We start from the raw sequence: 24,835 nt of genomic DNA on the forward strand, positions 1-24,835 counted from the left end.
AAATTTTTATTTGTCCAGGAAAAATCCGATGAGCCACGAAGCTGGTGTAGAGAGACCATAATGCAGGCGCTTTTTATGGTTCAATCGCGTAAATATACAATGTGTCATTAAACCCGCCACTATCCGACACAGGCAATTGGTAAGGGTTTGTCACGTAAATAAAACGTGGCCAATTTGTTCCGAGTGTAATGGGTTCAATCGAGGCGCACACTTGGACTTGGAGGCGACACTGTTTATTAACCAACATCACATGACCGACGACCGAACTGAATTTTCATACACTGCGGTCTATTGGTCTGGATCGCATCAACCGGCCCCCGCCAGGCCTTGTACAATTTGGGGGACGTACCAAATGGAACTTGAGGGCGATGCAGCCAAGCCTTGTCGCCTGGCGACCAAAGCTTACCATAAGGCGAAGCCCCTCTCAACCGCGCATTGGCTGACTGCCGTAAGGGCAAATTTTCCTTCGAGGCCTCCTTTGCCTCAGACACTCGTTGAAGAGTAAAGCGCGTTGGCGCAGGCATGCTACTGCTGACCTTGCCTGGTCCCAAGTGTAGTTGGACGTCAATAGGGGGGTCCTGCTCCCTCCCATACATAAAAAAACGGTGAGTATCCCGTGGACACGTGAGGGGCCATTCTGTAGGCCGCGAGGACCCCGGGGATGTGCAAGTCCCAGTCCGTTTGGGACTCAGAAACCTGTTGACTCAACATGGAAGTAAGGGTCCTATCCAGGCGTTCTACCATCCCGTCAGTCTGGGGATGATAGGGCGATGTCCGTACTTGCTTCATACCCAACAAGTCGCACACCTCTTTCAATAATTTGTAGGATAAATGTTTGCCTTCATCAGTGAGGAGGCGCTTTGGAGCCCCCTTGTCCAACACGTACCCGTGAAGGAACGCCTCGGCAATAACCGCCGCCAACTGATTGGGGAGTGGCCAGGCCATGGGCCAGCGGGAAAAATACTCAACGCCAACCAATAAGTATAGTCGGAAAGGGCCCCAGAACGTCCAGTGCGACCAGTTCGTTTATGAGGGGTACTTGAATGGATTTCAAATGGGGACAGCCCAATTTAGGTAGGGGTTTGCGACGGCGCGCATTGCACACACCCTTTGAGCACTTTGGCAACGTCCCCTGCCATCCCGGGCCAAAAAAAATGTAGTTGAGGGTTGCGAGCATCTTATGTACCCCGAGGTGCAGCAGTCGCTCATGCATGGCCCAGATGATTCTGCCGCACATGGCAGTGGGTACTACAATAGCGTAATGGCGCAACCTGCCGTCCCAGTACATCAACAATCCCTCCTTAAGGATGACAGGGGCAACCACCCGTTGGTTCGTCCCTACCCCAGTGTCCCGAACACGCCTCCGCAGTTTTAATAAGAAGGCGTCCTCTACCTGCAGGCGCCCCTATTCTGCGTGGTCTAGACCAAGTGTGGTATCGCACCTTTTAGGACCCCCTGGAATGTCAGGGCCCACACCCCCCGCGGATGCGACAGCCGTCGGAGATACAGCCTCGACTTCGGCTTACTGCGCCCCGAGCCGGAAAGTCATGCGTACTCATCGCGTGGTGGTAACCGCGAAGCGCGTCCGCATTCGTATGGCGCAAACCCATTTGATACGAAATCTCCGAGGCTCACATTAATGTGGAATTCTGCAATTCTGTGCAAGCCATCAAATATGTTTGCAAATACATCAACAACGGCTCTGACATGCCTGTCTTAGCCTTACAAAAAGAAGGGCAAAGTGTGGATGAGGTTAAACTTTTTGTCCAAGGAAGATACATCAGTAGCCATGAGGCCATTTGGATAATTCTTGGCTCCCCCATTCCCCCACAGTCGTCCATTTGGCAGTTCAACTCGAAAATGGTCAACGCATATACTTCACCAAAGGAAATGACCAACAACAGGTCCTGGCTCCACAAGATACCACCCTGATGGTGTTCTTTGTTTTGTGCCAAAGTTACCCATTTGCTGCCAACCTGCTCTTAAAGTTAAAATGTGTGTAAGTCGATGTCTGTGTGTGTCAGTCCATGTGTGTGTGTGCGGGTAAGTCTGTGTCTTTTTTTGGCCTGGCACAAGCGTAGTGGTGACGTCACCGCCACTTAGTGGCGGATGGCGGTTGTCTTTTTTGCCCTGGCGACGCCAGGTACTTCCCGCTAGTAGGTTTCTATGTACGTCAGTTTAGCGAAAGAAGCAAGAAATATAAATATTAGTTGTCTGCACTCCAAATTATTAATGTAATATTTGCAAGGTGATTATTTAAATAATATTTTCCTATCAATGTGAGTTTAGCGAAAGCAATAAAATTGTACTTAACATGGCCGTTGAGGCCTAGCCCCGTGCAGAGCCCCCGGCCTCACCTAGATTGCCCAGCCCACTGAGGTGGCACCTTGGCAGGCTGGGGCTGGGCTGCTAACCCCCCCCCCCCCAGCCACGATCCCCCCGCCTGCTCTGCAGTAATATCTACGGCCTATAGTGGTAACATTTACGAACTTTATAGTAGTAACTGCAAGCATCGTTTTGCGTATTTTATTGCATTTTTAACACTCAAGAAAATGTCCCCCTCACCCCCATGCGTGTGACTTGGTAAGGGCCGTCCCCCCACCGAAGGCATGCGAGTTGGTATGGTCGAGCGCGTGTAATAAATAACGATAAATCTCACTAAATCGCTAATTGAACTACTTTAAAGTTGAGGGATGGGAAAAAGGAATACCGCTTGCTCACCACGGGGCTTACGGCATGGTACCTGGCTATTTTTTAATAACTTAAACCCCACCATTTGAGAGCCAAATCCTTCGCAAGTGTGCGAGCACACAGACAGTAGGGTAAGAACGTTACAACAAAAACAAATGGTACAAAAACATGATTGGAGTGCAAAGTACAAGAAAGGTAAACAAATCACAACCGACCTCATCAGGCCACAGACAGAATTGTGGATACATCCTCCTGTTTATGCGATCGAACCCAATAACCTCATTATGCATAGTATTCGGTCGTGAAAGCCCCCTACTACTACGTGTTAGAGAGAGAGAGAGACTCGTGGTGCACGGAGGTCCGCGTGACCTTCTCGGCCGTTAACCTTGGTGTGCTGGTCCGGAACGGTTGTGAAGTTAAATCAAGTTCAGGATCTTTGTTTAACCGGGCCAGCGGTCATCCTCATCTGCAATAGCGAGCTGGAGTCACCACCGCCGCACGAGGGAGCAGACTCATATTAGCTGTGTGTGGCCATCGCTACGACCTCGGGATGGAGGAGGGATGGAGGAGGGATGGAGGAGGGATGGAGGAGGGATGGAGGAGGGATGGAGGAGGGATGGAGGAGGGATGGAGGAGGGATGGAGGAGGGATGGAGGAGGGATGGAGGAGGGATGGAGGAGGGATGGAGGAGGGATGGAGGAGGGATGGAGGAGGGATGGAGGAGGGATGGAGGAGGACCTGTTCTCCTGGGCAGCTGTTGACGCAGTTCACCTGCTGGAGGAATCTGATGGTGGCCACTCTGAATTTTTGCTTTTTTTTTGGTGGTGAACAGCACTTGTTGTGTTATGTGCGTGTGATTGAAATTTGCGTGCAATTGTGTGTGTGTGTGCGGTGAGGTGCGGAAAGCTGTAAGCTCTCCTTCCCATCAACCAGAGGCGGAGTGGTGGTCGTGGTTACTTATGCCCCCACTGAAGACGAACATCCGTGGAGGGATGCAGGCAAGGCCGATGAGTCGGATGCCTTCTATGACCTGTCACAGGTGCTGGCTAAAGTGGCCCCTCGGAACAGAGTCATCTTTTTGGGTGACTTCAATGCCCGAGTTGGTCATGATGCTGGCACCTGGTGTGGCGTGATTGGAAGGCATGGGCCAGATCAGCTCAATAACAACGGTAGAAGGCTGCTAGACTTTTGTGCAGCCCATGGGCTTTTAATTACCAACACACTGTTCCGGCATCGGCACATCCACACAACATCATGGATGCATGCTGGGTCCAAGCAAGAGCATCTGCTGGACTATATAGTGACGGAACAGCGGATGCGGGCCCATGTCCTTGACACCAGGACCTACCGTGGAGCTGATCTGCCCACTGACCATCGACTTGTCATTTGTAAGATGCGCCTGCCATTCTTGCACTCCAGTGGTGGGTGTACACCCAGGACCCCATTCAAACCCGTAGTGGCCTGGTCTCAGCTAACTGATGAAAGTTGCAATCAATAATTTCATCATCGCTTGCAGCTGATGTGGAGGGGAAATGGCCGAGGTTTAGGACTGTGGCTCATGCAGCTGTAATGGCTGCTTTGGGTACACGGCCCAGACCTCCCCAGAGACCCTGGCTGACAGAGGTGTGCTGGCTGATAAAAAGCGACAGGCCCACTCTCATCGTCTACAGCATCCCACATCAGAGAATGAGGAGGCTTACCGCAGCCTTAGCTCGGAGGTTCGGAGAGCTGTGAGGCGCTGCAAGGATGGGTGGTGATCGCGGGTTGCTGAGGCGATGGAGTCTGCCTCAATGGCCCGCGATCACAATTCACTTTAATGCCATCAAAAAAGTAACTTGCAGTGCCACCCCGATCACCATCATTAGGGGAAAGAACGGTGATCCAATCTCCGACCCCCAGGAACAGGTTTGCTGAGCATTTCTGAGGTCTTCGGGGAGGGGAAATTCCTCGGCCTGGGGCAAAGTGGGGATGACCCTCCTGAGGTTGCAGTGCCTCAAATATTGGAAGAGGTAGTCACCCCCTGCGAGTGGCTGACTGAGGTGCCATTTGTTAAGGAAGTACTGAAGGCGATCCAGAGTCTGAGACCAGGAAAGGCACTGGGCAGAGATGATCTCTCAAGCGAAATGCTGAGGATGGCATTTGTGCACAGACTGCCCTACATGACAATCATAAAAACAATCTGAACCACTGGATGGGTTTCACAGGATTGGAAGGATGCCCTGGTGGGTCCCCCTCTTTAAGAAGGGGGCCCGCACAGACTGTTACAACTACAGGGGCATCTCATTCCTCCAGTGTGCCGAGAAAAGTCCTGGCAAGGATTATTCAACATCGCCTTGCCAGGCACGCTGAGGAGAGGCTCGTGGAGCCCCAATGCGATTTCAGGAAAGGGCAGTCCTGTCCGTCTGCTACAGCAGAGGTATAGAGAATTCCAACAAGACCTACATCTCTGCTTTATTTACCTAGTCAAGGCCTATGATATCATCAGTAGGCCTGGACTCTGGGGTGTTCTTCGTGCTTTCGGAGTCCCTGACTCTCTGCTCACGATCTTTGAAGGACCTTCATTATGGTGAGCAGGCCCGGGTAAAACTACGTGCCTAGGATTTGGAGCTTTTCCCTGTTCACCTTGGGGTGTGACAGGGATGTCCTCTGGTTCCCACATTATTTGACATCTATTTAGATCGCGTAGTTCGTGAAGCCTTAGATGGCTGTACCGGAACAATTTTCATCTGGTACAGGTACAATGGGAGGCTGATCGATGCCCGGGTGCGGTCAAGGGATGGCTCCCTATTGGTCAACCATGTTATGTATGCCGATGATCTGATAATTACGGCTCACTCGGAGGAGTTGCAGGTGCTGCTGCTGAACCTGGAACGTGTCACCTAAGAGGTGTGGGGCCTTTCCATCAGCCCCACAAAAACTATGCACCTGCCTGGGTATTTTGTACCATCGGACACTCCACCCCCACAACTCCCAATTGGTGATGGGGCAGTTGTGGAGAGTTTCCCATACCTGGGCAGTGTGCTCATGACCGGCTCCGGTTTGACAGCAGAGGTCTCACTCCGAATCAGTCGAGCGGCATTATCTTTTCATCGGTTACGTAACGCTGTGTGGAAGCTACCTGGTCTGACGCTCCGCACTAAGCTTCAGGTCTTCTCGGCCACAGTCATGCCCTCCCTTCGCTATGCTTGCGAACCGTGAACCCCCCTAATGGAACATCTTCGCCGGTTAGAAACATTTAGGCTGGCCTGCCTACGATCCATCCTGGGTTTAACAAGGCTGGATTGTGTGAGGAGCTCACAAATCCTTGAAAGATCTGGACAGTCTCATCGGTGAGCTCCTTCGCCAGGCAAGGCTGCGTTGGCTGGGTCATGTAGCCCGCATGCCCAGCCACCGCATGCCTAAACAGATTTTGTTCGGCCAGATAGAGGGCTAAACCGGCGCGGCACGGGCTAGAGAAGAGATGGAGTGATGTGGTATGGGAAGACGTGGAGCCGAGTGGACTGGCCGATGACTGGTACCAGTGGTGTCATGATCGGCCTCTGTGGAAGAGGCTCGTGAAGGATGCTACCTGGGTCTGCCCTGTGATTTGCTGCCAGCGGGCGTTCGACACTTCACGTGGCCTCAACGTGCGCACAGCCTGGGACAAGAGCCATGGTGACGTCACCGCCACTTAGTGGCGAATGGCGGTGGTTATCACCGTGGTTGAGTGACCTTTAGTCAGTCAACCCATGGCATTTGGGTCTGTCCCATGACCTCTTGCCAGCGGGCGTTCGACACTTAACGTGGCCTCAAAGTGGAGACAGCCTGGCACAAGCGCCATGGTGATGGTACTGCCACTCGGTTGTTGTGACATCACCACTGCTACAAGCTATTGTGTCATGTGTGTGCTTAAGAGAGCACGTGTGTAATGGTGTGTGTACGTGTCTGTAGTGGAGCGGTCGGCACGCTGTGCTACGAACCCGACGACCAGAGTTCGATTCCCACTCACGGCCACCAACACCAGTGACGATTATCTTTTATCGGTTCTGCGCCTCCTCTAGGTTGGCTCGACCTCAAATGAGTAACCTGGTCTGGTGTGTAAACATTGCCACTTGGGAGATAAAGGCAGTCGGGCGTGGTGTTGGTCACCTACCCCCTCGTGTGCAGTGTCGGCCTTCATAGGCGCTCGCCTTCAGCGCTTGCTCCAAAAGTCTGTTAAGGCTACACGGGTAGGGTGTAACGCGTGTGGTTGTGGTGCGCTTGTTTGTCACGCGTGTTATTGTGTTGTGTGTGCAGCACACACAAGGTGTCCCAGAGCTTGCCCGACAGCTTCGACGCACGCACGCAGTGGCCCAACTGCCCGACCATCGGGGAGCTGCGCGACCAAGGCTCCTGCGGCTCCTGCTGGGTAAGCATGCGCACGCACGGACACGCATACCAACACGCGCACACTCACGTGTGTGTGCACACACGCATGCACACACACATGCATATACGGGACAAAGATGTGCCGTATAGCCTTAATAGACTGTTGGGGCAAGTGCTGATAGCGAGCAGCACCTATGAAGGCCGGCACGGCACACGACGGGCTCGGTGACCAGCACCATGCCCGGCCACCTTCGTCTCCCAAGTGGCGAGTTCACATCTCGCCACCGTAGCGCCCAGTTTTTGGTGGCGACTCGCCGTGTGGCTGCTGCCTCCCTCGCTCGTCTGTGTTTTCTCCTCCACCTTGTGCCTCCGGGTCGTTCTCTCTCTCTACGAGAGTGAGTGAGCGAATACTGCGAAGCGGTGTCGCGGTGTTGCAAGTTGACGTTTTTATTATCGTCATTTTAATGATACTCTTGTGCAGCTTGCATGCTGGACCTCCTCACCGTTGACACGTGGTGTGTTCACGCTCGTTACCTCTCCCCGTGTGTCTGCATGCATGCGTCTCCCCCCCCCTCCCCGTGCAGGCATTTGGCGCCGTGGAAGCCATGTCCGACCGCTTCTGCATCCACTCGAAGGGCCAGGTGAACCCCCACGTGTCGGCCGAGGACCTGCTCTCCTGCTGCGATGAGTGCGGCATGGGCTGCGATGGCGGCTACCCCTCCCAGGCCTGGAACTTCTGGACCAGCACCGGCCTGGTCACCGGCGGCCAGTACAGCAGTGGACAGGGTACCTGCCCCTTGCTTGCCCCCCTTGGCTTTGTCTTCCATGGCCTGCCCTGATTGTGGCCTTGCCTGCCCTGCCCTGCCTTGGCCTGCTCTAACCTGGCTTGATCTAACATTACTTGGTCTCCCCTGATTTTGCCTGACCTCACCTTCCATTCCCTTGAGTTGATAAAATATGATACGTTCCTACGGCTGCTCGTGTGTGACCGTGTGTGGTGTGACGATGGTGTGCTTGCCAGTGTGCGATGCTGCGTCCTGGTGTGTGCGTGTGTTTTCGGCGAGTGTGACTTGTGCGGGGCGAGTAGCGTGTGGCGATGTGCGTGTGTGTATGACGCGGCTCGCGGTGTGACTACGCTCGCGTGACGCTGCTCGTGTGTGACGCGCTGCAGGGTGCCGCCCCTACTCCATCAAGCCGTGTGAGCACCATGTGAATGGCTCGCGCCCGCCGTGCAGTGGGGAGGGCCCCACGCCCAAGTGCGTGCACGAGTGTGTGCCGGGATACACGCCGCACTACAAGGCCGACAAGTACTTTGGTATGCGGACAAACCTGCACGACACATTTGCATGCCTGCGTGCAAACATCTCTACAAAGACAAAAACCCCCGCCTATAGACTGAACAGTCTTTTTGGGGGGGATGTTAACTACCTCACCTGATTTACAGGAGGTCGTGGGGTCGTGGGTTTGTTCCCGACACTGACACCTGCTGTATATTTTGAGTTTGCGTGTTTCTCACTCCCCATGGTAGCATGGATTTTTCTCTGGGTCCTCCAGTTTTTCCCTCCACATTTAGAATCAACATCACACGTTTAAGAGTATTTGGCTGTTACGTAGCTGTCAATCCATACGGTTTACCTGTACTCTTGTACAAGGAAATAGTTTTCAGGTCTATACGACGTACAGCCGTTTCAATACGGGCAAACTTTTTTCGTCTATTTGTGTGGCCAACGAGGTCTGAACTACTGGCCTGTAATAATGTAGGCACTGATAAGGGGTTGGCAGGTCATTTGTGGCCAGGGCGCTTCTGAAAAAGATCTACATAGTTCAGTGGGCCTAACCTGGTAAAATAAAAAGTTTATAGTTTGGTTTATAGTTAACGAGCACCTCCATGAAGGCTGGAACCGCACCACGCCCGGCCGCCTTCACGCGCACGCCGACACATGCGCGGCCATGACTGCTCGCGCGCGAACGTGCACACACATCTCCATGCACACATCTACGCACGTAAATATCTACGCGCACGCTTGTGTGCAGCGCGGGGGGTCCACGTTCGATTCTTGTTTGGGACCTAAACACCGGTGATGAATATCCACACCGGTCCTGGGCCTCCTCCCCGAGGTCGACCCTGGCATCTTTAAACGAGTGCTCCGGTGAGGCGTGCGCCACAAGCATCGCCACCGGGGAGAAGAAGGCGGCCAGGCATGGTACTGACCCCCCCCTCACCCCATCGTAGGAAGCGCTACTCGCTTAAACGGCACTTGCCGCACCAGTATGTTCAGGCTACACGGGGATCTTTGTCTTTTTTGGTGATGATAGTGGCGGTGGTGGTTGTGATGTTGAAGGGCATGGGCTGGACGTTTGTCGTTGGTGGTGAGCGTTGCTCTCGGCCGTCTCCTGAGACTCGGTGTCATCACTCACATGGCCACCACTCAATGGTGATGTTATATGAATAATGAATAACATCACCATTGCTTACATCTCCAACTCTTCCCCACCTTTGTGTGTGGTGTGTGTATGTGGTGTGTTCGCGTGCGTGTGATGCACCCGCCCGCAGGTAAGAAGGCGTATAACATCGATTCCGACGAGAGTCAGATCAAGCAGGAGATCTTCGACAACGGCCCCGTGGAGGCCGCCTTTACCGTCTACGCCGACTTCCCACAGTACAAGTCCGGTGAGTTCTGATAGGGAAGACTTTGTTATGTTTAGACCAGATAGAGGAATAAAATGAGCTCTGAAGCTGTTTGGTTTTTCTTTGTTGTGTTTTCCTTAATTAATATTCTTTGGGTCTTTCGGTAAAGTCACATAGATAGGTTCCTTGTTTTTTTCCTTTTTTTTTCAAACAATACAATAACAAAAACGATAGCGGTACGAAATAGGGATTACATATATACATCAAGGAGAGAAGTACAAATTGCACGAGTTACTTACATGGCTGCAGGTTTGTGACGACCGAGTGCAAGATGACGATGAGGGAGGGAGGAACGTTGAAAAGGCCAAGCCACAAAAAAATGTGATCATCTTTGTCCGACGTTTCACCGGAGACGTACACCCAGCATCTTCGGGCGTTTGCGTGGCACTCTCGGCTCGACACTTGACGATGCTGGATGCCACCTTCCAGCGGAATGGTCGCGATAAAATTTGTTTTCCTCGCCGTTCAACCATTCTCCCGCCTCTGGTTTTGCCAAGCGACCAAATCGAATTGGCACGTTTGCTACGTATGTGTCGGACTTCTTTCGCACCATACGTAGCCCCAGCCGTGCTAATCAGAGGTGAGGGGGGAAGAACAAACTAAACACAACAAGCAATTCTAAAGAAATTAGCTTGTAAATATCGATGATTTAAAAATGGATAGCTCCAGTGTCTTCCGAATATTGGAAGAGTGTTCCAGATGGCCGCAGACGTGCATCTTGAAAGCGCCGCGCGATGATGCGGTAACCACCATATTTGTTAAATGATTCGCAGCCAAAAGCCGCTTCTGCGAGGATGACCACCGGAGTTGATTTATGCACCACGACATGACGACTTAATTCGATTTGCTGCCGTCTCTGGGCCGGTGAGGGGGGGGTGGAGTGATCGTTAGAGGAATCCCTGCCTTGTCCTCGGATCCATCGTCCCAGAGGAGCCCTGGCTCTCCCAAGTGTCCCCAGCTCTCACCTGTAGCAAGGGGGCACTGAACACGTGGTTGCGGTGGCAGCACAGTAGGCACTGTCCCTAGGGCCTTAGAAAAAAACGATTTTACTGTTTATTATTGTATGATAAACAAAAAATGTAACCAAGATATCCTCTTGAATAAATTTATATATATATCAAGGATAGGTACCGTTTTCATACAAAGAGACAGTCGTGTCAGTCGTTTTTTTATAACGTAAGAGAAATGAAACAGGAGATGAACTTATCGAGATTTTTGTTCATTGCAAAATTAGCAAAGTGGCATATTTTCATGGTGTTGTTTTTCACACATCTAATTCTCAATATAGAGCAGCAGTGCAATAGAAGGACAAGGAGGCGTTGCTGTCCTATGGTTGATCGGAGACGTTTTTTTTTTTAAATCGGCTTTAGTGAGTGACAGCGGCGGCAGTAGTGACATGGGGCAGCGGTGCCAAAACCGTAGAAAGTTATCACTGAGAGCCTACAAAACAGAAGTGCATAGGGCCTACAAGAACCAGAAGTACCTGAGGCCTACAAGAATCTTAATCCGGCCCTGCCTATCCGCCTGCCCAACACCCCCTGCCCCCCCAATGGACATCTGTGAAAGAGCTTCGTAGCTCATCGGATTTCTCAAGGCTGATAAATTAAGATACTGTATTCCAAGTTCGAAACCCTTCTCCACGGCCACCACGACACCAGTGACGGCTATCTGAACCGGTCCTGAGCCCCTCCCCTAGATTGACTCGGCCTCAAATGAGTACCTGGTGCAGTGTGTAAGCATCGCTACCGGGGAGACAAAGGTGGCCGGCCGGGCGTGGTGCTGGATAGCCCCCTCCTGCGTGTACCATGCCAGCCTTCATAGGGGCTGCTCGCTAACAGCACTTGCCCCAACAGTCTAATATATTAAAGGCTACGGGGGATCTTTTTATTTTATATGCTGTGGGATTTGACGCACGGTGGTGGTCTGCAGGGGGGCTGTTGAGACGTGGTGATGTGTAAGCGGTCTACACACATTGGTGACTACCTGTAGGATTTGGTGGTGTTATTATTATGTAGGGATTGACACAGTGGTGATAGTGTTGTGGTATTGGTTACATAGGAGTTAACACAGTGGTGTGTAGGGGTTAACTCTGTTGGTTGTGTAGGAATTGAATAGTGCAGGTGATGGTTGTGGTGGTGTGGTGGTGCTGCAGGAGTGTACCAACACGTGGCGGGCGAGGAGCTGGGGGGCCACGCCATCAAGATCCTGGGCTGGGGGGTGGAGGGCGGAGTGCCCTACTGGCTAGTGGCCAACTCCTGGAACGCTGACTGGGGCGACCATGGTAAGCACGCACACACACCGACACACGGACACGCACACACACCACGCATGCCAAGTGCACACACCGACACGGACACGCACACACACCACGCATGCCAAGTGCACACACACACACACCAATACCCGCCATGCGCCACTAAGTGACCCCGTGGCTGTGACCTCACCACGGCGCTTGTGCCAGGCCAGGTGCACTGAGGCCACGTGAAGTGTCGAAGGCTCGCTGACAGGAGGTCTCGGGACAGACCCAGCAGGTCCCATGGATTGGCCGACTGAGATGACCGGTAGATGCACCAGCTGTACCCCCTACTGTGCCAAGTTGCTGCATTTTAGCGGCCCGGCGCTCTGCTCGTTGATGCGAGCGTCGCTCCTCTGCCCTCCGTTGTTGCTGGAGAGCGACTACCTCCATCTGCCCAGTACCAGCGTCTTTCAGGAGCCTCCTCCTTCGCACAGACACGCACACCGGCGCAAGGACACGCACGACATCCAGACCATGCACACGCCATGTACCACACACACCACGCACCACAGACACGCACACTGCATAGTCGCGCACATACACCAACGTATGCTCACATATGCACTCCGCCAGACACAAATGCATTGACACGCGTGCAGATGCATACGCAGGGGGACATGCTAACACACCGCCAAACGTGTGGGTACACCACCGATGCGCACGCGGGCTCGCACACAACACATGACGACACGTGCGCACACCAAAGTATCCCCTCCAACAACAATAACGACAGCCTCAAATTGGCCGCTAAACGACAGTGACGTCAGCACAACCGTGTGTGCCAGGATAGGTGCACTTTCCACACTTTTACGTGAAGTGTGGAAGGCTCGCTGGCAGGAGGTCATGGGACAGACTCTCCACACAAAAACACAAGATGGACAAAGGTGCCCCTTATAGCCCTTTGGGGCAAGTACTGTCAGCATGCACCTATGATGGCTGGAACAGTCTCCGAAAGAGTGGGTGGCCAGCACCACATCCGACTGTCTTTGTCTCCCCAGTGCCGATGTTTACACACCATGGCACAAGGTACTCATTTGAGCCCGAGTCGACCCAGAGGAGGAGGCCCAGGACCAGTTCAGATAATTGTCACCGGTGTTGGCCATGAGGTGGGAATCAAAACCTGGAATACCTGGGTTTGTAGCGCAGCGAGCTCACCGCTACACTACCCCTCCGCAAAGGCAAAGATCACACGCACACAACCGTACACAAACGTACGCCACCACCAACATGCCCCAGTGGACCCTTCGGCACAGTTGGCTACAATCACACGGTGGGGCGGCCGAGGGGGGTTGTTGGCGGACAAAGACAAAAATGAACTAAAACAGCGGTTTGGGTGTTCACTCACCCCTGATTTGTGCGTGTGTCTTTGTTTTTGTGTGTTCCTCATGGCCGGTCCTCCGGTTAACAGGCTACTTTAAGATCCTCCGCGGGAGCAACGAGTGCGGGATCGAGGACGAGATCGTAGCTGGGCTGCCCAGCCTGGGCTGAGCGTGGCAATGAGCCGCGGTTGGGGGGGAGTTGGGGGGGTGATGGAGTGGGTGGCAGCAGGGGCAGCGGGGTCGTGACCATTGGGCCCGGTCCGGCGACGGTCGGCATGACCGCCGGGGGCTCTCCGCACAGCCATCGTTTTAAAGTGCAGGTTTCCCTCGCTCTACATCGGTCGTAGATACTTTCCCAAAAAATCAGCGTGCTAAGGAGATGCGGCATGGCTCGGCACCACACAATGGCCCAACCCTACGATGCGCCGCACGCACGAGGGGACATGGCTGGCTGCGTGCCGAGCAGCGCGCAATGTCCCACGTCCAGCCGCTTAGCCGCCGCATACGTGTGTGAATTCGGACGATTTTTTCCGCAGATGTTCCACTGGACAAATTTTGATAGAGACTTCGTAGTTCGTCGCATTCCTCCAGGATAACTAAAGATTCAAGATTCTGATTATTCAAACTGTGTTTAATAATATTGGGGAATTTTGGGTATGAGGTGGGCTGGTCGCGTGTTGACATATATGGCCTGAAATTTCATGGACCGGATCCACATAGAGTGTGGGAAACCTGTAAGAAGCCCTTTTGTTGGGTCACCTGTAGTCTGTAACGTTTTGCAAAAAAATGTAAATGGCGGTAATCGTTTTAAAAAAGACAATTTCTGGTTTTAATAATAAGGGGTATGGTACAAATAATAAAGTTTACTTTGTGTGAATTTGTTTTAATTGTCAAATGTTGAATGGCGTGTGTAAGCACGTGTCAGATCAGTGTGGGGAGCGGTAATGCAGCGAGCGGTCAGTGCTGTGCTGCACTACGAACCTGGCGATCTGAGTTGATTGTCACTCACGGCCAACACCAGATTGTGGATAGGAAATGTTAACTACCTCACCCGGTATACAGGAGATCGTGGGTTCCATCCCGACCCCTGACGCCTGCTGTATATTTGGCGTTTGCGGTGTCTCCGTGGTCGCGACACGTGGGGAATTATAAGCAGCCAAATATTCAAAACGCACGTTGAGTGTAAATAGTGGATGGGAAAACCCACGTGACAGCCACTTTGGCACGCTTTCATTTGTGATGACCAAGTCACTTCTGATGAGAGCTACATAGCTCAGTGGGCATTACCTGGATTTGCCAGCTTCTAATACAACTTATCCACTGGCGCATCTGGATCCCCACGATGCAGGTGGTTTTTCCACTGGCTATTTGCCATGCTGAGCTGGAACCAGACCGTGCAACGGCTGCAGTGGAAAGACAACCTCGCCCCCGTTTCCTGAGCCATGCCGGGCCAGCTCTGCACTGTCTCAGCGCAGCTGACGTGTGTGGGTAGTGGTGGCGTAGAGGTCGGCATGATGAACCTGGCAAGCCAAGTTCGATTCCCGCTCATGGCAACCGCCAACACCAGTGACAATCATCTGAACCGGTTCTGAGCCTCCCCTCTAGGTCGACTCGGCCTCATGCATACCTGGTGCGGTGTGTAATGAACATCGCCACTGGGGAGACAAAGGGCGGAACCACCCACCCCCCTTCGTGCACCGTGCCGGCCTTCATAGGTGCTGCTACTCCCTAACGGCACTTGCCCAAACAGTCTGCTGAGGCTTTCCGGCAGGGGAATCTTTGTCTTTGAGTGGAGGATACCTCGTTTCAGCTGCTGGCCCTGTGGACGTGACCACGCCACCACCGTGCCTCGCTTGCCTTAACTGCCTTGTCCGTTTGGTCCCAAAACATTTTGATTAAAAAAAAATGTCACGTGCACAAACGATTTTAATAAAACAAATAACCAATGATTTTTAACAAGCGGCTTCCCCCTCCACCCTTGTTGGGATTGCATTTTTTTGGTGTGGAAAGTGAGAGTTCCGTGGCATTTGTTGGGATATGCTTTCTTTTACTTTGCTCAAATCGATGTCTTGATCAGTTTATTTTGAATTACCTGGTGAGTCAACTAACTCTGAAATCGGGTTTCATCAACAAAAAACGACACCGCCTGCTTCTCCGACATACGCAACAAGACCGTAAAATACATCAATAATAAACAACAGTCATTAGACCTCCTTTTCCAGTACCAAAATGCCTTTTGATCAGATGACGCCCTTTGGCGTCATCTGGTCGAGCACCAATTGGGTCGAGGCTCAAAAGAAAGCCGTCCCTTGGTGTGGACCAATCCGTTTCAAGGACAATGCATATATTATAGTATGTTTTTTGTTTGCATTTTGACTGGTATTGTGGTTAATGCAGACATGAATCCTTGTAAAAAGGTTTCAGTTTTGTTGCCAGAAAAAAGGGGAAAACCCCTATTAATAAACAACAGATAAGCGAAAAATTGATAATTATTGGAATATTTTTTAAAATAAAAATGAAGTCAAATGTAAATTCCAAGACATCATAACTTTGCTACTGGGTAAAAAAAAAAAGGTCCTATAAAAAAGGTGCCCCCACCACACCTGTCTGCCAGGGAGTGGCGCTGTGTGGGGTAAGAAGCATGTTTAAAATGGGCACAAGGTGCTGGACCGTGCCAGCGCCAGCTTCTCGAGTCTGGCGAGTTGCCGCCTGCAGTAGTTTACAATTAAAATAAAAAAACCTTTTATATGCACCCACGATTCCTAAGCCTAATGTGGGAGACAAAGTGTACCCCCGACCCCCCCCCCCCCATATATTGAAGTCGAACTCCGCCTCGGGATTAAATGATAAAGTTGCGTTTCATATTGGTGGTGGCTACCCCTCCACGTGGCTGGGCGATTGAGAAACCAAACCACACACGCACACGGCGACTCCCCAGGTGAGTTGGGGGGTGTAAATGCAGTGGTCTCACTTTTGACTCCGCTGTACAGCCCAGGTGGCTTACGATGGCACCCCCCCAACCCCCCATTGTTGGATCCGACATTCTCGGTGGGGGAGAGCATTTTTCTTTGCCCCCCCCCCCCCCACCGAATTTTGGGCCCGGCCCGGCAAAGAAGCACATGGCCACCACCACGTGTGACCACCAAATGTAAGCGGCAGAGGTGTCTTAAGGTTCCAATTCATGAACGTCCAAATGATAGGCTGCTTTGTCGAGCTATCGTAGGTTCAACATGCACAACTGATTTGTGTTTAGTTGCCCTTCCCACCACACCTCGGATAAGCACAGTTGGTTATGTATGGTGCGAAGGAAGTTCAACATACACGCACTTGGATGACAGAAATGTAAGCGAGACCAGTTTTTGTTACGACAACCATATATTGATCGAGTGCAAATACGAGATAGAAACAATCTCTTGAAACATTCATCACATTTTCCCTGACACGTCGAGCTGTTCTCACTGAGGCCGAAATAATCAGCAAAAGAGCCAATTTCACCAAATCTACATTTATGAGTTCAAAAATGAAGTGCTTGGCCGAAGTGCATTGGTGGCACCCTGTTCGACGCTCGCAATGCCCGCCTGCAGGCTTCCCCCTCCCCCCCCCAAGTAGCCGGCCTGTGCATCCGGCGGCCTATGGTCATTCGACGGGCAACGCCCGTCTCTCGACGCACGCAAATTATGTAGGATGTGTAATTTCAGTGATTCGGAGACATGGTTTAAGCATATTACTAAGCGGAGGAAAATAAGCTAACCAGGATTTCCCCATACTCTTTGGTTCTATTCGGTAAAGTCACATAGGTAAAAAAATAAAACAAAAATCACGACGTTTTGGCCACAGCACAAGCAGCCTCCATCAGGTGAAGGGACCAGGCTGTCTCGAGGACAGCGCTGGAGTGAAACACAGCCACGCTCAGACCGCGACCTTTAAGCTGTGTGCGAGGAAACAAGGTGCCTTGACAAAGGAATTAGCATAAAAATTAGCATTTGATTGGCCGACTTAGCATGATGAACGGTGTAGAGGTGGTGTACATGCGGGTGAACATGCCGGTTGGCGCGGGGGGGAGGGGGAGTTTACCTATTGATGGTGTGAAAAGGGAATTTTTAAGAGCTGCGAAAGTTTTGGGTACCACTACTTGAAAAATAAACTGTACCATTGAAAATTAGTTTAATGTTTGGTTCGATTTAGAACATCTTTCCAATGGTTGCTTAATTTGAAACCATCTTCTCGGTTGAAATTGTGTGTAGATCTGAATTGCCTCGTGAACAAATCTCTGATAAAAACCCGTGGGTTTGCAAAGAACCTTGGTATCGGAGAAAAGTATATCGTGATCACCCACAGCGTTGTAATAGTGATCAGCTACGGCAGAAGAATTCGTTCTGCCGTGTTTCAAATCTGATTTGTGCTAGCGAATTCGGTCAGAGACATGTCGCTTTGTCTCCCCGATATAGCAATCACCGCAGGTACAACTTAATTTGTAAACCCCGGGGTACTGTAAGTCAGGAATGACATCCTTCACGGATGGGATCAGATCACGAATTTTGTGTACTGTATTGAACCGGACCTGGATCTTGTGTTTGTTTAGAATTTTGGAAATCTTTTTAGTAACGCCTGCTATATATGGTAGTGTGATGGTTTTGACCGGAGTATCAAGTGGTTGTTTCTGTATGGAGGGAGAGACAGCTTGGCGGATGGTACGGTCAGAGTATCCATTCCTTTTGAGGGCCAGGTGTACATGTTTTAATTCACTGGTCAGGTGGTGTTGGTCCGAAATGCAATGAGCCAGGTCCGGTTCAATACAGTACACAAAATAACGGCGAGTGAACAGGGAAGAATGTATCACCGAATCCCTGGCTGCTGCGGTGGGCGAGTGAGTTGTGGCGTATGGGAGAGGCTGTGTTGGGTGGTTGCGAGTTAACGATATATTTATGCGATCTAACCCAAAATAACCTTGATTATGTTCCTACCCAGGCTTGCCAGGAGGCCGCACATCAAAGTTGTGGACTCCACCTGTTACATCTGTATGGGATAGTGTTTCCACCTCGCATGCGGGTGATTTCTCCGGATGCTCCAGTTTCCACATACAGGTAAACGCTCATTAATTGGCCGAAAACACCTTCAGAGCTTGGGCAATCGTTGGCACCAGCTCATCATGTGGTTACCTAACTGTTGGTCTGCAGTTCCTACTCAGGGCGCCTTTGCATCGTTCTCTCTCGTCTCTACAAGAGTGAGTGAATACTATGGCGGGGCATTCCAAGTAAACAATATTCGTTCGTTCGTTTCTCAGTCCACTTGTCCTGGTGAGGGTCTCGGCGGCAGCATGTTGACGAGTGGCGGTCTAGACCTCCCTTTCCCTGCCGATAGACTCTTCCCGCGGGAATTCCCAGGCGTTTCCAGGTCAACTGAGTGACATAGTCCCCCGCCAGTGTGATATTCATTTGCGTGGATAAAATTTGTTTGATTAAGACGCGACCGACATTCTTTATCGGGGGCAATCGCGAAGGCGAGTCCATTAGCGCGAAGAAAACAAATGCCGGAGGGCGAGCGCACCCCAACCGTGGAACGGATGCCGGTGCATTCGCAAAGTCGCCAACTCAGCATAACTTACGGTGTGACGATGAAGCGTGTCTCCAGTGCGTGTGCTGGGGGGCCGTCGTCACCCGGCTCAGAGGGCGATGGCATGGTGCAGACGTCCGGGGAGCTTGGGCCCCACGGGGAGGATGGCTCAGTGCCCCGTGCCGGCGGTAGTGGTGATTTGGTAGCCGTGCCGACGCCGCTCACGCGGCAATGCAAAGACGACGCCACAACAGGTCGCACGGCTCAGATAGTCACTCGGGAATGCCGCAGAAGTTTCCTATCACCAGAACTGGCACCGACATCACTAATGAACCGTGACACTTCGCCGAAATCATCGAGGAGCGTAAAACCATCATGGAAACTCTGGTCATCCTCGCAGCAGCAGCGGCTTTTGGCTGGCCATCGAGCAAAGACAGTCACCGCATCGTGCGCTTTTAGACACGCTTCTCTGGGCCGTCTGGAATGCTCTTCCTTCTGATATTAGGAAGCCACTGGGAGATATGCACTTTTAAATCATCATCTAGATTGAAAACTTATTTATTTATAACTTATTTTTGTGTTTAGTTTGTTCTTCCCCTGTACCCTCGATTAGCACAGCTGGCTACGTACAGTGCGAAAGAAGTTCAACATACAGTACATATTCTTGGTTCTTTCGGTAAAGTCACGTAGAAGGGAAACAATAAAATAATAAAAATATAAAACAATAAAATTCTCACGACGTTTCGACTGCAACACAAGCAATCGTCATCAGGTGTGAAAACCACAGCAAGAAAATTTGAAAAAAGTGGCTTTTTTTACGTTAGCACCAAGGAGAGCGATTTGACAGTTTGTTCAGATAGACGAGTCCATCTATATTGATTCAAAGCTTTTGTGACTGCAGGGATTCATATTCTTGGTTCTTTCGGTAAAGTCACGTAGAAGGGAAGCAATACAATTATCACGACGTTTCGACTGCAACACAAGCAATCATTTCGAGATTTGAAGCTTTCGTGACTGCAAGGATCCATACTATTTATAATAAAGGTTTTTGGGTTAGATCGCGTTATTTATGAATGTGTCGTAACCCTCCACCACCCGACACGGCCAATCAGCAAAAAAAGTGTCACGTTGACAAAAGACAAATAATTCACTACTTTAGCCCACCGGTGTGTTGAAGAGTGAATCCACAACATTTACAGTTTGAATAATATTGGTCGCGAAAGCCTACGTGTTAAACTGACTAACCTCTATGGGGAGGATACTTTTCTTAAAACCAGAAAATTGGAGAAGCTCCGCATTAAGCGGATGAAATTGATATATTCACTGGCGTTCCTCAAAAGGTGCAGAGATTCAAAGATAATACCAAACGCAGTTAAAATAACACATCACATAAAGTCTTCTAAAGCTAACCAAATACTACACAAAGCTAGCGAATTATTATTAATAGAGAGAATACAGCACAATAGGAGTGAATTATCTTAATCTAACAAAAACTAACCAAATTAATAAATTTTCTAGACTTCATAATAAACAAATCCCTACTAAAAACGAACAATTTAAAAACAAAACCGTAATGAACTTGACTAACACTGTTTTAACCAGTGACATGATTTCTGTCCTTTCTAAAGGCCTTAACTTTACCGTTACCCCACGCACAATTCCAGTGGATGAGATAATTGCTGAGGTAGAATCAGCAGTTAGACTCCTTCCACATAATGAGGCAGAGATGACTAGACATGAGGTTGCCAAAGTAATTGAGAATTGCAAATTTCCAAAAGTAAATATTAGCTTTAACAAGGCAAAAGCCTTAAGAGAGCTGCTTGTAAATAAGGATATCCAAATCCTAGCAGCTGATAAAGGCCACACTACTGTAGTGATGTCACGAGCCGATTATGATAATAAAATTAGTGGAGACTAGGCTCTAAGAAAAGCCGTCTCGGGTGTGGACCAATCAAATTCAAGGACAGTGCATATTATTATCAGAGTTGTCTCTTTTGTTTGCATTTTGATTGCTTGTGTTATGGTTATTGCAAACATGATGCTTTGAATAAAGGTGTCAGTTTTTGTGCCAGTTAAAAGGGTAAAACCTATTACTATTACAATATTAATATTATTCATCGGAGTAAGTTGTTGTTATTTGGACAATCGCACAAAGTGAACCTTCTGTCCCGTGGATGGGAATGTATAGGAGGAAGACGAGTTTTGGAAAAGCATGATCAGTGACTACCTCAAGCTTCTGGAGGAAGATGACGATGACAGGAAACGCGTGAAGCAGGAACTCTTCGAGATAAGAAACAAGGTACTGGCAACGTGTCATCGCGAGTACCGGAGATGCTTCGATAACAGAAAAATTGCGTTCCAGCGACAACGCGTTGTGCAAACAGCAGGCGTTAAGCGAGTACTTACCGTACTTGGCATGTGGTAGAAGAAGATTTAAACGACATTGAATTACCTATGCCTTATTATTCCTACGAATTAATTGTTAATTGTTCCAATAATCCGCTAATCCTGTAAAATACATGAACAATAAAACAATAACAACAGAAGTGACCATTTGGCGTCGAGAGTGGACAGTGGGGGAGGAAAATGAACGCACAAAGAGGGGATCCATAAACAGCCCGGGGTCATCCCCCCCGCCACTCGGCCAATGCAATGTAAATCAGGCCTGGTCTGTCTGTCCCAACGTGCAGGGCACTTTCGTCTACTTCATGATCAATGCACTGTGGCTGGTGGCGACCCTGGCACTGCAGTTCGTGGGAGCCGACCTCTACATCCAGATCCCGAGCACGAAGAACGAGGGGACGGTCATCGACATGCTGCCCCTCGCCTTCATGTTCCTCATCACCTTCTCCAGCATGCTCATTGTCCAGTTCCTGGCCATGCTGTACCACAGGTGAGGAGGAGGGGAGGGGGTCGACCCATGCGTGGCCATAGGGGGTGTGTGGGCATGCCGACTCAGTGACCAACAACAGTAACGATTATCTGAAATGGTCCTGGACCTCCCCCCTTGTGCCGTACCGGCCTTCATAGGTGCCACTCGCTGACAGCACTTGCCCCAACAGTATCTTAAGGCTATCCAGGAGATCCTTGTCTTTGCCTTTATGTGAGTGTGGGCAGTGTGCTTATGACCAGCTCCGGTTTCGCAGCCGAGGTCTCACTCCGAAACAGTCGGGCAGCATTATCTTTTCATCGGCTGTGTAACACTGGGTGGAAACTACTTGGTTTGTCATTCCATGCGAAGCTCCGGATTTTCTTTGACCACATTGATATCTTCCCTTCTTTATTATTTCGAGAAGGATGTTGAGGTGTCTAAAGTAACATCTGCACCGGTTAGAAACATTCAGGTCACCCTGCCTACAATGCATCCTGGGTTTAACCAGACTGGATTGTGTCAGGAGCTCACAGATTCTTAAAAGATCTAGACACATTCCCATTGGTGAGCTCCTCTCACAAGCGTGGCTGTGTTGGCTGGGTCATGTAGCCCCCATGCCCAGCCACTGCATGGCAAAGCAGCTATTATTTGGCAGGATAGATCAGACTAAAAGGGCACGGCATGGGCTAGGGAAAAAAAGGAATGATATGGTACAAGAGGATATATAGAGATGAGTGGACTTGCCAATAACTGGTACCAGCGGTCTCAAGATCGGCCACTCCTGAGGAGATGCTACTTGGCAGTTGGAGGCAGTCGCCCACCAGCAATAATGGAGGGCAGAGGAGCGTTGCTCGCATCCATAAGCAGAGCACCGGGCAGCTAAACACAACAATTTGGCACAGTAGGGGTCACAGCTGGTGCATTGTCAGTCATCTCAGTCAGTCAACCATTGGCTCCTAGGTCTGTCCCGTTACCTCCTGACATTTTGCCACCGTGGCGCCCCGTGCCCCTCCCCCTTCCCCTCCGTGCCCCCCCTCTGCCCCCGTTCAGGTTGTTCACGCTGCTGCACGTGCTCTCCTACGTGGAGTCGTCGTCGTCGGGCCAGCAGTCAAAGAGGGGTGCTGTTGGTCGAGACAACAAAGCATTTGTCAACGATGGAGACGACGATGACGCTCAGCAGCGCCGTCTCAGAGAGATTGTCTAACAGATCCCTGGACCCCCTCCTCACACGCCGCACGTGGGTCCCCTCCCCGCACACAGCACATGGACCCCTTCCACTCACGGCGCACCTGGACCCCCTCCTCACAAGCTGCAAGTGGCCCCCCTCCATGCACGCTGAACGTGGACCCCCTCCTCGCACGCTGCTCGTGGACCCCCTCGTCGCACGCTGCTCGTGGACCCCCTCCTCGCACGCTGCTCGTGGACCCCCTCCTCGCACGCTGCTCGTGGACCCCCTCCTCGCACGCTGCTCATGGACCCCCTACTCGCACGCTGCACCTGAATCCCCTCCTCGCATCCTCGCACGCTGCACCTGGACCCCCTACTCGCATGTCATACGTGGACCCATGCACGTCGTGGTTTATCAATGACGGTGCGGTCAGTAAAGGTGCAGCCCTGCAAGATGCTTCCCTTGTTGGAAGAGGTGGGAGTTACCCACGCTTTACCCCACCACCGCATGCGACCTGCCGATCGACCAACTGTGCTGTATCCATTTACGCAGCTGGGTGGACAGAGGCAGCGAGATTTAAGAAGCTTGCAGCGTCGCTCCAAATGCCAGGCCTAAGGATCGACCTCTAGATCGCAAGTGTGGTGACGTGTTAATTGCAGCAGGGCAGCCTCTCATTACAATGGAATGCAGTCAAAAGGGCTGCTGAACAACAACGGTGGACATCACTTGTGATATCATCGGCTAAAGTAAATGTAGGGGCTTTGAAGCTGCTCCTGGCCACGGACAGAGAAGTCACTTCTATGTAGCAGTGGTCAGATGAAGGAAACGTCCTGTTGTTGTTTGTATGTTCAATTTATTTTGCACTGCACTTAGCCAACCATGCTATCGTGGATGTAAACATCACCCACACATAGACTGTCCCGTTAACCATAGAAGTTGATCAAATCACATTTTTACGCCTGATTAATTTAGAGGTCGAGCGACCCACATGGGAAATCTTGTTTTAAGAAAGGTTTCTCTACCAAACACAGAAAACGATTCCCCATATCGCTTTAATAGACTTATGGAGCTGTTACTGAGCACCTAATAAGGGCAGGCACAGCACACAAGGTGGGTGGCCAGCACCAAGTCAAACTGCATAACCGCACCATTTTATCATTTGAGGCTGAGTCGACCTAGGGGAGGTCCAGAACCGGTTTAGATAATCACCACTATTGTTGGTGGCCATGAGTGAGAGTTGAACTAGCGTCCCAAGGCTCAGATACTTGTGCAGGGCTATGAACACGAGTTTTATTTCATGTTCACTGATGATCAGATATATATGCCAACATATATTTATAGATATTTATAATACTCTTTGGTTCTTTCGGTAAAGTCAGACTACCATAGGGTTCAGTGTTAATCAGTGAGACTCCCATAGGGTTCGGTGTTGATCAAAGACTCCGACAGGGTTCAGTGTTAATCATTGAGACTCCCACAGGGTTCAGTGTTAATCAGTGAGCCTCCCATAGGGTTCAGTGGTAATCAGTGAGACTCCCAAAGGGTTCAGTGTTAATCATTGAGACTCCCACAGGGTTCAGTGTTAATCAGTGAGACTCCCATAGGGTTCAGTGTTAATCAGTGAGACTCCCATAGGGTTCAGTGTTAATCAGTGAGACTCCAATAGGGTTTAGTGTTAATCAGTGAGACTCCCACAGGGTTCAGTGTTATTCAGTGAGACTCCGACAGGGTTCAGTGTTAATCAATGAGACTCCCACAGGGTTCAGTGACACTCCCATAGGGTTCAGTGTTAATCAGTGAGACTCCCACAGGGTTCAGTGTTAATCAAAGAGACTCCCATAGGGTTCAGTGTTAATCAGTGAGACTCCCACAGGGTTCAGTGTTAATCATTGACACTCCC

General features: G+C 50.7%; 2 protein-coding genes across 7 annotated transcripts in view; both read left to right on the forward strand.

Annotated features, from left to right (window-relative positions):
* The window catches only part of CTSB (cathepsin B), a 33,194-nt gene extending 18,975 nt beyond the window's left edge, over positions 1–14,219 (forward strand). For all 5 annotated transcript variants that reach the window (XM_076073886.1, XM_076073888.1, XM_076073885.1 and 2 more), the window contains 6 exons: positions 6,967–7,078; positions 7,623–7,824; positions 8,210–8,353; positions 9,593–9,709; positions 11,880–12,008; positions 13,432–14,219. In XM_076073886.1, the coding sequence (XP_075930001.1) occupies positions 6,967–7,078; positions 7,623–7,824; positions 8,210–8,353; positions 9,593–9,709; positions 11,880–12,008; positions 13,432–13,511 (784 nt within the window). In that variant the 3' untranslated portion in view covers positions 13,512–14,219. The remainder of the gene's footprint in view (positions 1–6,966; positions 7,079–7,622; positions 7,825–8,209; positions 8,354–9,592; positions 9,710–11,879; positions 12,009–13,431) is intronic.
* Positions 14,220–14,744: 525 nt separating this feature from the next.
* Positions 14,745–24,599, forward strand: LOC142930829 (chitin synthase chs-2-like). Of its 2 annotated transcripts, XM_076073889.1 has the most exons (4): positions 14,745–18,426; positions 21,084–21,194; positions 21,586–21,788; positions 22,818–24,599. In XM_076073889.1, exons 2-4 carry the CDS (start codon positions 21,108–21,110, stop codon positions 22,969–22,971), a joined length of 444 nt encoding a protein of 147 aa, XP_075930004.1. In that variant the 5' UTR covers positions 14,745–18,426; positions 21,084–21,107; the 3' UTR covers positions 22,972–24,599. The 2 variants fall into 2 exon arrangements, with proteins under 2 accessions (XP_075930004.1, XP_075930005.1); XM_076073890.1 differs by lacking the exon at positions 14,745–18,426 and having other exon boundaries at positions 18,440–21,194.
* The last annotated feature ends 236 nt before the right edge of the window (positions 24,600–24,835 follow it).

The sequence above is a fragment of the Petromyzon marinus genome, chromosome 43 (assembly GCF_048934315.1).
Source record: "Petromyzon marinus isolate PM22_M1 ecotype Great Lakes invasive population chromosome 43, UKy_Petmar_22M1.pri1.0, whole genome shotgun sequence".
NCBI lineage: Eukaryota > Metazoa > Chordata > Hyperoartia > Petromyzontiformes > Petromyzontidae > Petromyzon > Petromyzon marinus.

Bases quoted from the DNA above. Each gene is read 5' to 3' on its own strand.
- LOC142930829 (XM_076073889.1), top strand. From the start codon at position 21,108: ATGATCAGTGACTACCTCAAGCTTCTGGAGGAAGATGACGATGACAGG. The intron at 21,195-21,585 runs GTACTGGCAACG...CCCAACGTGCAG, and splicing joins TCTTCGAGATAAGAAACAAG to GGCACTTTCGTCTACTTCAT. The intron at 21,789-22,817 runs GTGAGGAGGAGG...GCCCCCGTTCAG, and splicing joins CTGGCCATGCTGTACCACAG to GTTGTTCACGCTGCTGCACG.